Source organism: Felis catus, chromosome A2, assembly GCF_018350175.1.
Source record: "Felis catus isolate Fca126 chromosome A2, F.catus_Fca126_mat1.0, whole genome shotgun sequence".
Taxonomy (NCBI): domain Eukaryota; kingdom Metazoa; phylum Chordata; class Mammalia; order Carnivora; family Felidae; genus Felis; species Felis catus.
This window is the reverse complement of record NC_058369.1, coordinates 53,580,506-53,594,104: the sequence shown is the minus strand read 5'-3', so window position 1 is coordinate 53,594,104 and position 13,599 is coordinate 53,580,506. Positions and strand designations below refer to the sequence as shown.

The window sequence follows — 13,599 nt, the reverse complement described above, 5'->3', positions numbered from 1 at the left end:
AATCTTCCAGCAAGCCTCTGGACATCATTATTATTTTTACTTTTTTTTTTTTTTCTCATGGAGGTGAGATTCTTATTCCATAAACCTATTTTCAAGGGAAAGATTCTGCACTTAGTAGATTCAGTGTTGTGCAACCATCACCTCCACTTCCAAAACATTCTATTACCTCTAAAGGAGACTCTGGACCCACCAAACAGTTGCTCCTTAGTCCTCCCCCACTGACCCTGGGAACCACTGATCTGTGTTCTCTATGGATTTACCTATTTTGGATATATACCTGGAATGAAACACTATGTGGCATTTCTTTCACTTGATACGTGTTTGAGATCCATCCATGTTGCACGTACCAGCTCTTCACTCCTTTTTGTGGCTGAACAGGATTCCCTTGTATGTGAAGGCTGAGAACATTAATTCTATTTTATAGATGAAGAAACAGGTTAAGATCACATGGTGAGTAAGGGGATGAGTTGGGATGCAAACCTGTGTCTGACTCCAAAGCACGTAACCACAGCCATCTTGTCATCCAGCCAAGGCCAATTAAAGAAACCAAGCAAGTGCTGACAACCACAGTCTCAACATTTTAAAAATCCTGAAGACTGGGGCAACTGGGTTGGTCAAGAGGTTAAGCATCCAACTCTTGATTTCAGCTCAGGTCATCAAGGTTTGTGGGTTTGAGCCTAGCGATGGGCTGTGTGCTGACATTGCAGAGCCTGCCTGGGATTCCCTGTCTCCCTCTCTCTCTCTGCCCCTCCCCTGCCTGTGCTCTCTCAAAATAAATAAATATAAAATAAACTTAAAAAATAATCCTGATAACTGTAAGCTACTCAGTCTAACCTGAGGAGGTGGTGCCTTAAAGGCAGGGCAGGTTTGCAATACAGAACCATTTATCGGTGTCCTGTTGCTGCCCAGCTGGCCCCACCTCCCAAGGGTGACCGACCTGTTCTAGCCATGGGTTCTTCAGGAGGCAGCATGAAGGTAATGCAGTTCACTGAGCTGACAGAACAGCCCTTCTGGCCACAGAACAGCCCTCAGCTCTCGACTTGCTGTGCACAGGAGAGCTGAGCTACGACTGGTTCCTTTGTAGAAGGCTCACCCCATTACCCAGCCTTCAATAAAATTATCTCTGTGGAGACTAATTACAAGTTAAGAACCACACAACGCTTCCAGGTTTGTAAGTGGGGTCCACAGATGGTCCTCATGGAATCTGTGAACCTCCTGAAGATTATGCCAAAACCAGATGCACGAGCATGTTCCTGGTGGGGGCCCCAGGCTGCACCCCAACACTGAGGCAGGGGACCACCACCCAGATGTACCAGCATGTACCAGGCCTGCCTGGAGTGTTGGGCAGCCTTCCTTTCTAACCTCCACTCAGGCCCTAATGGTGACGTATTTCTGACTTCACATGCTTTTCTAGGTTGGTGTCACTTTAGCTGTGGAGATCTTATAAAGGCACTAAATAGGACTGAGAGCTCTGGGGTCAAGTCCTCCGCTCGCACTCCATGGCGGTGGTGTGGGGTGGTCACGTCTCTGAGCCTCAAACCTTCGTCCTGTGGAGGCTCCCACCATTTGAAGTCAAAAGTCTGTTGTGTGATTCTAAGATTTATACCTTAGTATTTCATGATTTATGTTATTATTTTAAATGATACTGTTTTTATTTTTAAATTTCAATTCCCATTTTCCATGTATTTGTAGTTGTTGAAATCAAATTGATTTTCTGTATTGGAAAAAAAGCCTATTGTGTGATAAGCAAGAACACAGGGGTCTGCCCCATCTTAAACTCTACTATCTGAATATCTGCTGTAACTATTTACAAAAAAAATGGTATATTGGCTATCCAAATACAAAACAATGAATATAGGAGTCGTCAGCAAAATCACTCAAGTTGCGAGTGTCCAGACCACATGGCATGTGCTGGTCTTAGCTGACTGCTCCATGCTTGTGCTGTTTAGACGTGTGCTGTATTGTCGCATCATTTCCCCTGCTGTCTTAAGTAAAAACGTCTCTTATGGCACTGGAAAAGCCCAAGAAGAAAGTAGGTGATTTTTTTTTTAAACTTTACTTATTTGAGAAAGAGAGAGAGCACGTGAGCAGGACAGGCAGAGAGAGAGAGGGAAAGAGAGAATCACAAGCAGGCTCCGTGCTGTCAGCACAGAGCTCAGTGAGGAGCTCAATCCCACAAACCGTGAGATCACGACCTGAGCTAAGATCAAGAGTTGGACACTGAACTGACTGAGCCAACCAGGTGCTATTAAAGTATGGGAGTTTTAAAGGCCCAAGAAATCCCCTTTATTAGGAAAAAAAAATTAGAAGTGATAGTTGAGAAAGGTGGTCACATAAAAGATACAGTCTTGGCCAAGTATGTATTCCTTCTTTTTTGTGTATATATTTTTTGCACTGGGTAACAAAACAACTTGTAAAAAGTGCTGGTTCCACAAAGTTTTGCGGCGTTCTTGAGTGTGGTGTGCTGTTATAAAGCCAGTGAAATTCTTGTATGGAGGGTGCATGGCCAGTCAGCGTGATGCTACTGAGCACATGCTGGTACACTGGGCAGCTTAGACACCTTGGGAGAGCTGAGAGAGAGGATTTGGTGAAGAATTCCAGTTTTAAAGCAAATCTCGGAGGTTTGAGATTTAAGAACCACATAAAACATGCTTGGAAGAGAGTGGGTGAAGCAACTTCTCTCTAAGGCGGCAGCATCTCCCCACTGAACCACAGCCATTTGTGAAGGTGGTTTTATCACAGAGCAAATTTCCAATCTTGCTGAACCTGAGCTTTTTTTAAAAAAAAAAAAACACATGCCATCTGTTACATTTATTTCAGAAGGTAAGAAAAAAGTGCCAGGACATAATACATCTAAAGACAAGCTAATACTGCTTTTAGCTGGTAACTGTGAAGCTCATGTAACCCAAAACCTTTGCTGGTACATCATTCCAGAACCCCAGGGCCCTAGGGAAATGCTGAAGAGTGCATGGCCCACTGCAGCATGTTCAGACGGTGTACATGAAGGAGGAAAATCTTTCATACAAGGCTTGTTTAAAGATGGTGCTTTTGGACATCCTTCTAGAGCTTTCGTTTATAAGTAGTATCTGTGTAGTCTTGTGGCTTTTCCACATCTTTACTGTAGCCTTTACATGAAGCCTTTACAGTTTAAGAGTTTACATGAAGGCACATTAGCAGAAGATAAGCAGGTGATGTGGGTGCTCACAGGATGACAGAACTGTGATGAAGGATTCACAGAAGAGTTTTTACCATCAAGGCATATGATGCACTGACTGGGTATGGAGAGAAGTGTCACCACAAATGACAGATGAAATGGGGAAAAAAATAGCGCCTGAAATTTTTGCTGACTTTCAGGGTTTTAAAAAAGTGATGATGTTTGAAAGCCAAGTCTCTGACTTTGCTAAGGAGCCTGGTGAGAGCAAAGCGGGTAGTAAAAATGTTGAGCTACTAGTATCGCTAACGTACAGCAAAAAGGCGTATTACTGAGAGGCTCTTTCAAATTGGTAATCATATTGGTCTGCATCCGAGGGAAAAAGAGGAGCTCCCTTATTTGAATGCCAAATCTTTAAAATGTAGATCATGCAGATCTAATGCTTCTGTTGAGAGAGCAGGATCATGATGTGAACAGAAGCACCATGTTCAAAAATGACATCAGGTGGAATCTCAGGCCACCGGAAGCTCCGAGACCACACATCACAGGAATGCAAACATTCCAGCTCTCACCATCCACTTCCGGGGTATGCAGTGTCAAAGAGAAGACTGCCATTGTCTTGAATTTGGACACTGGACGAATCTCACACACCTGTTTCCCTCAGGCTGTCACTGGCTTCCCTCCTGCTCATCTTCCCCTCCACCCCTGCTGCCCTGCAAAACCTTCACTGGTATGTAACCAATTTGAAAAGGGCTTTGTTTACTGAGTTTTACTAAATGCTAACTGCATTCATAATGTATCCTCATACATTATTTCACTACCTATCTTTATTTTACAAACAAGTTCACTGAAGCAAGATGCAATTTTTATCTAATACTGTATAATACTGTGGTGTACTGGACACAAATGTGCCCATCAGTGAGCTGAGAGTTAATGATTAGGTGATGATGTTTTTGAAAGGCTTTATGATACAGAAATCCTGGACAGATAATAAGTGGATTTTCCAGGGTTGAGTAATTGGTTGAAGTTCTTAGAAAAGATGAGACACATCATTTTTTCCATTTAACATATTGGCACACAGAGTCTTATAATCCCCAAGTCTCCTTTCCAGCACACTCTCAGGAACACACTGGATGTGAGTAATGAGATGCATGCGTAGAAAAGAGTTTGGGAAACTGTACCGTGTCACATAAATGTAAACTACTGTCATTGTCAGGTAAAATCAGAGAGTAACAGAATTTTCCTGTAGCTGGAAGAGTCCTCTTGGAACCCATCTAGTCCAATGTGCTTACTGAATGGGTGAGGATGCGGGCCCACAGATGAGAAATTCAGGATCAGTCAGGGTCAGTGACTTACTCAAGAACAGAATCTGAAGGCCAGCAGAGGGCTCTTTGTTCTCCCCTGTGTCATTTTATCTTTTAAAATACTAATTGCTTTTTGGTGATGGGGGGTCCATGCCCTTTAGAACTTTTCAATTACTGGGCGATTATAGTAAGAGGACTTTTTACCTCACACAGAACTTGGCTTACTGTAGGACACTCAACAGTATTTGTTGGTAAATCAGAATTCTGAGGTTGAATTGTTAAAGTTCGTCTTGGTCACTTCTCTCTCGTGAAGAAACCCAACGGCTTAGAATCACCTCCTGCAACCAATCAAAATAAAAAGGTGACTGAAAGTTTCAACATCAGAAATGAAAGAACATGCTAGGTGTGTGACATCACAGTAACATTTCACAAAGAGTTGTCTGTATAATGATGACACCTGTTCCTATTCCTTGTTACTGAAACATCTGGAGAAAATGTGAAGGCTGGCAGTACACACCTTATACGCAAATACTACCTACCATAATCACACAAAGATTTTAAAAGCTAAATGTGCCTTGGCCTTGGTATCCCACTGGGACATTTCAGGAAAAGCAATCTGAAAGCTAGCACGAGAACCAAATCTGAGATGTATCCGGGTATGCATCTGGTGTATCCGGGCTGGCACTGAGAAGGGAGAAGTGGATCTGGGCTGGCATTTTAGGAACAGCTAACCTAGTGGGCACAGGCAAGACAAATTGGATGGATGAGGCGCTGAGGCCGGGGAAGCCGAATGGCGACTGGTGGGGCTGTAGAGGGACCAAGTGGTGTGAACAAGGAGATGGGGTGCAATGTTAGAGATGAAAGAGGACGAGGACGGCTGCATGTGGGGGAGGAGTCACAGGCAGACAGGCAGTTACTTGCAGAAATAGCGAGTAACCCTGGGGGACAGCATGATGAATGTGGCAGTCTTGCCAGAGAAAAACTCTCCAGGAAGACTGGGACCTGGGAGAGGCTTGGCTGGGCGGTCCCAGGCCGCCTGTGAGAGCAGTTTCAGCTGAATGGTGGGGATGGGAGCCAGATGACATTGCAGGTAAAGCAGCAGCAGGAGTTAAGGGGGACTGAGAGCAGGCTCAGTGGGGAGAGGGCCTGCGGGGGCTTCCTGTCACCAAGGCAAGAGGTTTTCCTTTCTTTTCTTGGGACCACGTGTTCCAGAGGACACAATACAGTGGATACGGTCTTTAGGATGCCATGAACTTGTCTCTGAGTTTACCTACCTGAACTTTGATTCGTTTCATACACTCTGGTGACTCCATCTCTTTGTCAGTCATGGTAGAGGGTTTAATCAAATAGCACAGCATAAGTTCCTATTGAGAAACAAAGAACAATCTCCACATCCCACACAATAATAATATAAATTTGGGTGCGTGATCAGGAAGTGCAGGCAGTCTCCACTCCCTCCCACTGAGTGCTCCTGGAAACTCACAAAGCACACTGGTTTCCTCCAGGAACACGAATGGGCCTGGGATCTAACTAAGGACCAGGCCCATACAATGGGTGTAAAAATACTAGAAACAGTACAGATTTCCTATTTCTAAAAGATAAAGCTATTTTTTACAGGCTAAACCTAAGCAGCTTCACCTGCAGACAAGGCAGTTGCCCCCTGGCCTCTGCTGGGTCTTCTGGTGTCACCTCCCACAGCACCTCCAGCAGCAGTGGGACAGACTCAGAGGGGCTCACAGTCTGTGTTTGGTTAGCAAGTTATTGAGTAACAGAGAACACACAAAGCTTTCATCCTTAGCAGTCCTGGGGTAAGATGAAATTTCCCTCCTATCTTGACGGGAGCAGGATATGGCAGAAGACAAGTCCGGCAGTCAGATGACTCTGGGTCTGAATCCCCATTCTGCATATAAGCTGCATGATCTTGGGTTTGTCCCTTAACGTCTCTGACTCTGATTCCTCACTCTTAGGGATAAGGATACCAACAGGGTGGTGACAAAACATATACAGTGTTTAACTATAAATACTAATATCCTTCCTCTCTCTTCAAGAGATCTGCTAGCTTTGAAAAGAAATCAATGTTTTGACTCCTTTGTGAATGTGTGTGAGTAACTTTTGAGCGTGTGTTGACGGCAGGCCCGGGAAGGGAGGCAATGCCCACCAACATCAATCACTAGGGATCTTTGAAGCTCAATTCGTGGTGCTCAGTACCAGAGGGTAGGGGCAGGGAACACGAGAAGAGGTCAGCTTCTAGCCCCCCACCTTTTTAGAACTTCACTGGCAGGAACACTGTGAAGTTCCTACAGATGACTTTTATGATTCTACTACATTTAAGAAAAAAAATCCAAGCATTTAAATGACTTGTGAATGCCAAAGCTGATGTCGTTACCTTGGAGACATTAACCGAAACTCTGCTCAAGGCAGCCAGTGACCTCCAGCTGAAAGGTCTGCGAAGAGAGCCCTCAAAATGGTCGTCGACTAATTCAATAATGACAGAATAACTGGAAGACACACAGAGGGCATTAAAAAGCATGAAATCAACCTCTTTAAAAAGAATAATGCTTGTTCTACCAAGAACAAAGATACAGAAAATAAAATGTACACCATCTCCTCCCAAATTCTCCTACAACGTTATTGGGAAAAATATTAATGAAAAACTCCTACTTTACATTACAAACTTTCAGGCCGATCTCAACAGTGACAAGGAGAGAACAGAAATACTTTACCCAACAAGAAAGCTGTGAATTCATTCAACTGTTTAGATACTCACTGATATAAAGATGAACAATTACTGCATAGATTAACTGAATGTGTAATACTAAAACATATTATAACCTATTTATTACTATGTACATAGTACAACATTAGTGTATAAAGCACAGTTGCAGAGCATCTATTCCTAACAGGCCAAGAGAAACATGATTGTAATTGTTTCTGTGGCACAGGAGGTCACTGGAGGTCAGAAATTTCCTCCTGTCCTTTGAAGCCATTACCTTACTTAAAAAATCACTGCAGGGGCACCTGGGTGGCTCAGTTGGTTGAGCATCCGACTTGGGCTCAGGTCATGATCTCACGGTTCATGAGTTCGAGCCCCATGTTGGGTGTGCTGCTGTCAGCCTGTCAGCACAGAGCCCACTTTGGATCTTCTGTCCCCTTCTCTCTGCCCCTCCCCCACTTTACACTCTCACTCAAAAAATAAATAAAACATTAAAAAAAAATCACTTCAAACCTTGCATGGTAAAATGGAGGGCCTTTTCGATACAACACTGCAAAGAAAAAGAAAGAAAATATATAACCCCTTAAAATCAAAATCTTACTGTATTATTGATGTTTTCTCTTCTCCAAAGAGCTATAAATACCCAATTATCTGTACATGGGTAATGTGCAAAATGTCCAGTGGTCTATTTTTAAAACCCAAACTGGTTTTTTCCCCCCCCCTTGAAACAAAATGCAATTAATAAAGCAAATCTGTGGCCAGGACCCGAACATTCTCATCCCACCCTCACCCCACAAATGAAATCCAAACTGAAATACAAGTGATTTTTGTCTTGCCTCTTGTCTTACAATCTCCAGAGTGAGAATGTGAAATAATGTCACAACATGTGAAGCTCATATAATAACATTTTGTTATTAATTTCACATCAGTGCAATTCAAAGTGCCTGAGCTACTCTGGCTAGGTACAAGTTGACTTGAGTGTTGGTACTAGAGATGAGTAACCATACGTGCCACTTGTGGAGATTGGTCTGCCCTACTGATTTAACCTATGGAGCTCAAAAGCCAGTGCCCAAAAGAGCCTGGAGCAGGGACTCTGCCACGTGGACTCTGGAACTGTGCACGGAATCCTGCAGAGGCACACAGTCTGTGGTAGGGAGTAGCTATCTGTTCATCAAACCTATTTCTCCTCTCTTTCCAGGCACATGGCTAGACCCTGTCTCTCAGTTTCCCAAGCAGAAAGCCTGGCCCATAAAACCCTTCCATGCACCAATTGTGTGCTTATTCCTTTTTGAAGGTGACCTTGAAAGCCATGTGGTGAAGGCCATGGAGCCACAAGGAAGCAACCTGGGCTCCTGAAGCACCTTTGGGAGTCGACTGGCCCACCACTCAGAGATACTGGTTTTGAATTTCACGTGCAATGCAATTGTTAGGCCTCTGAGATTTGGGGTTTATATGTAACTATAGCTATAAAAATTACCTTTACTAATACACAATTACATCTGTAAGCTTGTGGCCAGTGCAAATCAAAGCAGAAAAACTTTTTATCCATTGAAGAATTGACAGAATTTTCCTTTTTGGCCGTAACAGTACTGTAGCTAATCCCATTTCCCTAAGGCTCAGCAAGCTCAGAGCCAACTTTACAGCCTCAGTTAGTAACCCTGTAGGATCCTAGAGACAATACAGCAACCCTTCACCTAGAGTACATTTTCTAGGGTCACATTTCCTTTTTATTATTTTATTTCCTATTTAAAGTATATTTAAAGGATTTGGCAAGCAGCTCAAATTCACTGTGTAAGGGCACAAATTTAAGTAAATACCCCAACATACAATCCTCAATGTTTTGAGACGCAGTGGAAAGAAACCACGTACTGGAAAAAACTTGAATTCAGGAGTTTTGTTTCCTGTCCAGTCTCTGCCATTCTTGGAGGTGTGACTCGAAACAAGTTACTAATATCTCTGAGCCTCAGTGTCCAGAATTACAAAATGAAGAACAAGGGGAAATTGAGACCTTTTCTAGCCCTCAAATACCATTATTTATGATCAGGCACACACCTTGAATCTCATGTGCATCTGGAACACTGGAACATTCACAGCTCGAAAGCAGCTCTTACCTACAGGTTGGGTCACTTCAGATGACTGATGATGATGGTAGAGTTTAGAAGTTAAAAGCATGAACACTGACATCAGACAGACTCAAGTTCAAGTCTTAGCAGTATCAAGACGACATGATGACACCCTGTTTCAATTTCCTTATTATAAAAAACCTGGCGTAGTGACTGAATGTAGAGGCATTGACATGGTGGCTGGCATAAAGTAAGGGTTCAAAATGTTACCTAGGATAGTAATCATAATGATGACAGCATATTCAGAGGGAAAAGTAAAATTGTTTTTACAAAAATGCCTCTCAAGCAGAAAGATGAAAACTTTGGAACTCTACGAAATCCTGGGCATTCAAAAATAAAGTCTGAAAGAACGGGGAAATGAAGGGAAAGCTCCTTCTTTTAAGTGAACGTCAGAGATGGCGTGTGGAAGGAACGACAGAATTACAAAATGATGATTAGTGTAAGAAATTAATTCGGGCAACTGTTATAATTATCAGGGAACCAGATATGCACAGTCTCACCCTACACATTCCTTGTTAATTACAAAAGGAAAAATGTAATTTTACAACAGACATCTGACAATGGTCACTTCGGCCACGTGATCATACAGTGGGACAGCCTGATGTTAAGTACCTCCTGATGGGGCACAATAAATACACAGAACACCCATGCATGCTGAAGAACGGTGAGATGGAGTCTAATGATGAGGAAACAATCGAACATATCTAGAATGTGGGATATCCTCTAGGAGTTTTCAAGAAAACTCAGTATCATGAAAAACCAACAAGGTAGAGAAACCGTTTTAGACTTAAAAAAGCTAAAGAGGCCGTAGTGGGGTGAATCGTGGCCCCCAAAAGGTACGTCTACATCTTAATCCCTGAATCTGTGAATGTGGCCTTGTTTGAAGAAGGTTCTTTGCAGAGACTGGAGTGATAAGCCAAGGGACACCCAGTGCCACTAGAAACACTATAGACAAGGGACTGAGTTCCCCTACTGCCTCTGGAGAGAGAATGGTCCTGTGAATGTCTGGTCTCCAGAACTGTGAGAGAATAAGTTTATGCAGTTTTTCTAAAAAAAAATTTTTTTTAATGTTTATTTTTGAGAGAGAGAGACAGAGCATGAACAGGGGAGGGGCGGAGAGAGAGAGAGACAGACACAGAATCCAAAGCAGGTTCCAGGCTCTGAGCCATCAGCACAGAGCCTGATGTAGGGCTCAAACCCATGAACTGCGAGATCATGACCTGAGCCAAAGTTGGACACTTAACCAACGAGCCACCCAGGCGCCCCAGTTTCTGTTGCTTTAAGCCCCCCACCCCAGTATGTGGTAATTTATTATGGCAGCCATAGCAAAATAAAAGAGAAACCTATAATACCAAATGTGGTAAGTGAACTGTGACTAGAGCTGGTATTGAAAACAAAAACAACATCCCCCCGCACAGCCACAAGACACATTTTGGGGACAGCAGAAGAAAATTTAAATTTTCTGATAATTTGGTGATATTGAAAAATTCTAGGGGCGCCTGGGTGGCTCAGTTGGTTAAGCGTCCAACTTCGGCTCAGGTCATGATCTCATGGTTTGTGGGTTCAAGATCATGCTGACAGCTCAGAGCCTGGAGCCTGCTTCAAATTTGGTGTCTCCTTCTTTCTCAAAAATAAAATAAATGTTAAGAAAAATTAAAAAAGAAAAAAGAAAATTTCTAATTTCTGTTGGGTATAGTACGGTATTACCGTTATGTAGGAGAACGTCCCTATTCTTACGAGCTGCATGCAGAAATACTAAGGCTTATATGCGCAGATGTGGAAAATGTTAAAGTATTTAAAAAATTTGACTAGAAAAGAAGCCAAGAGAGTGGTTCAGGAAAGAACCAAAAAGGGAGACAGAAGAAGGTGCACCTCCTTGTTCCATGAGGAGTACAGAGGAGCTGCTCTAAAGCCCCTCCCTGGCTCAGTCTCTAGGTGGGGCGCCATGCCCAGGACGGTTCCTCTGGGCTCTGGGAATCCTGTAAACTCTGTTGGCTTCTAACAGCTCCCGTTATTCCACTTGTCCTCTGACTTCTAATTTGCAGGCATCTGCGAAATCACATGACCGAACTTAGTCAATGCAAATCCAAAACTGGAGTGTATGGGAAGGAGGCTTGGGAGTAACTAGATCTTAAGTTACATCAACCAGTAGCTGCCTGCGTCAGAAAAAAACAAAAAATCTACACCTTGAGTTGGATTTTCGCTTTCTGGCTGGCAGAGAAGTACCACTCCGTGGTACACGGAGCTTGGACCCAGACAGAGCTAATCTCTGCACCTACTTGCTGTGGGACCCTTGGCAACTCCCTTGACCCTTTTAAACAGTAATTTCCTCAGCGCATTATAAAAGGAGGTGAATGCCACACGCCTCACAGGAGTATGAAGAGTAAATAAGACGAGGGAAGAGAAGCACCAAGGCAAGGTGCCCGGTTGCCATAAGAGCCAGCAGCTATAGGAGCTTCTGGGTGGGGAATATAAGGAAAGGCTCCCACTTGGTTTCTAGTCTAGTTTTCATCAGTGGGTGATCAAGGTCAAGTAGCTCAGCAGCTGCACTTGATTTGAGATCCATATCACTAGCTCGAGTACCACTCCTAGAATGAAATGTGATTGACAAGATTTATTCAAGGGAAGAGTTTCCCTGATAAGATGTGAATTTCATAAGGGCCCTTTGTCATGAGTCATTACCTCTGTAAACAGAAACAATGGTCAAGAGAGGATGTCCTGGGTTTAACCTGTCTTGGCAGTTCTAGGGTATGTGTGATTAGGTCATCAACCCTCAAAATAATATTGCTAAAAAACAGCGGCCACCAAGGAACTGTGCCCAGAGAAGAGGTAAAGTTTAGGAAACCGTGCCTCTTTTTAAATTTTGTGGGTTTTTGTTTTGTTTTGTTTTGTTTTTTGAGAGAGAGGGACACAGAGAGAGCAAGCGAGTGAGCATGTGTGCATGAGTGAGGGGGTGAGGGGCAGAGAGACAGAGAGAGAAGGCTAGATATCACAATTGTGAGATCATGACCTGAGCTGAGATCAAGAGTCAGATGCTTCAACAACAGAGCCACTCAGGCAACCCTACTTTTCCTTTCTCTTTTCTTCTTCTTTTTTTTTTTTTTTAAAGATTTTAAGTAATCTTTATACCCAATGTGGGGCTTGAACTCACATCCCCAAGATCAAGAGTCACATGCTCTCCCAACTGAGCCAGCCAGGCACCCCAGCAAGCTGTTCCTCTTATCCCAGGCTAGCACTGCTTGTGAACCTCTGCTAAAGCAGGAAATGTGAAGACACCCTTCATGTTGCTGCTGGGCCAGAGACCTGGTCTCAAATTAATTATACAAGCAGCCTGAAGTTACATGATATGACCCAGCTGTGGCAAAGGCCTCTGGGGAGTTGGAAAATAGCAGTTGTTTCATTTCTTTTAAAAAAACATCTGTCCTTTCAACCATCCCCATGAGGCAGTTTTGGTTTTAAAATTACTCTTCATTCAAAAATATGGCTTAGTATTGAAAATACATGAGATAAGGTATGCTTAGAAGGCACTCAACATAGGCTCCTGTCCCCTGCAACTTTTTATTTTAGTTTTTATGAAGATGTTTTAAATGTGTGCGTAAGTTATGGTGTTATCCATGTTATATGATGAGCAAATGGAAACTCAGAAGTAATTTGCTTGAGGTCACACAGTAAAGAGGCAGAGCTGGCTATGAACCCAAAGAGCTCTCTTTACTAGCCCCCTGCCACTTCTCAATGTGTCCCTGCAGACTTCTTGACTGGAAAGTTCTAATTCAAGTTTCACTCCTACAATGAAAAAGCTGAAGAAGACCTGCCAAGTGTTTACACTGAGTGGCTACTCTTACAGGAGTATGAAAAGGAGAACAGGGCAGGAAGCCAAGGAAGGAAAATGGGCACATAACTTATTTAAACATCGTGAACTGTGGCCAACACAATTACGTGGAAACCTAGCAAACTAATCTCAAGCTAATCCTGATCATTCGTGTGGTAACCCTGAGTTAGGATATCTGTACCTGAAATCCAGCAGTGGAACAAACAAAAGGAATCATTTATCTTAGAGGAATAGGAAATTCTTAACCTTTATTTTGGACTGCAGACACGCTCCCTCCCCGCTTGAGAATTTAGTGAAAGGTTCAGACTCTTGACCCATAAAAACACACCAATCTAAAACACAGTATTTTATATTGTGCTGGGGTTTCCTGAAGACTATCCTATGATTCCAGGTTAAGCACAGTTTAGAGCATTTAAAGATTTAAAAGAATGAATTGGCTTTCTTTGGGTATTTAAAAAGGCTCAAAGCGGGGCGCCTGG

The 13,599-nt window shown here is 43.1% G+C and overlaps 1 protein-coding gene across 4 annotated transcripts in view; it reads right to left on the bottom strand.

Annotated features, from left to right (window-relative positions):
* Positions 1–2,796: 2,796 nt before the first annotated feature.
* TSEN2 (tRNA splicing endonuclease subunit 2) overlaps positions 2,797–13,599 on the bottom strand; it is a 48,654-nt gene continuing 37,851 nt past the window's right edge. For all 4 annotated transcript variants that reach the window (XM_011280217.3, XM_003982498.6, XM_019825092.2 and 1 more), the window contains 4 exons: positions 7,682–7,718; positions 6,842–6,953; positions 5,730–5,819; positions 2,797–4,793 (listed from right to left, as the gene is read on the bottom strand). In XM_011280217.3, the coding sequence (XP_011278519.1) occupies positions 4,734–4,793; positions 5,730–5,819; positions 6,842–6,953; positions 7,682–7,718 (299 nt within the window). In that variant the 3' untranslated portion in view covers positions 2,797–4,733. The remainder of the gene's footprint in view (positions 4,794–5,729; positions 5,820–6,841; positions 6,954–7,681; positions 7,719–13,599) is intronic.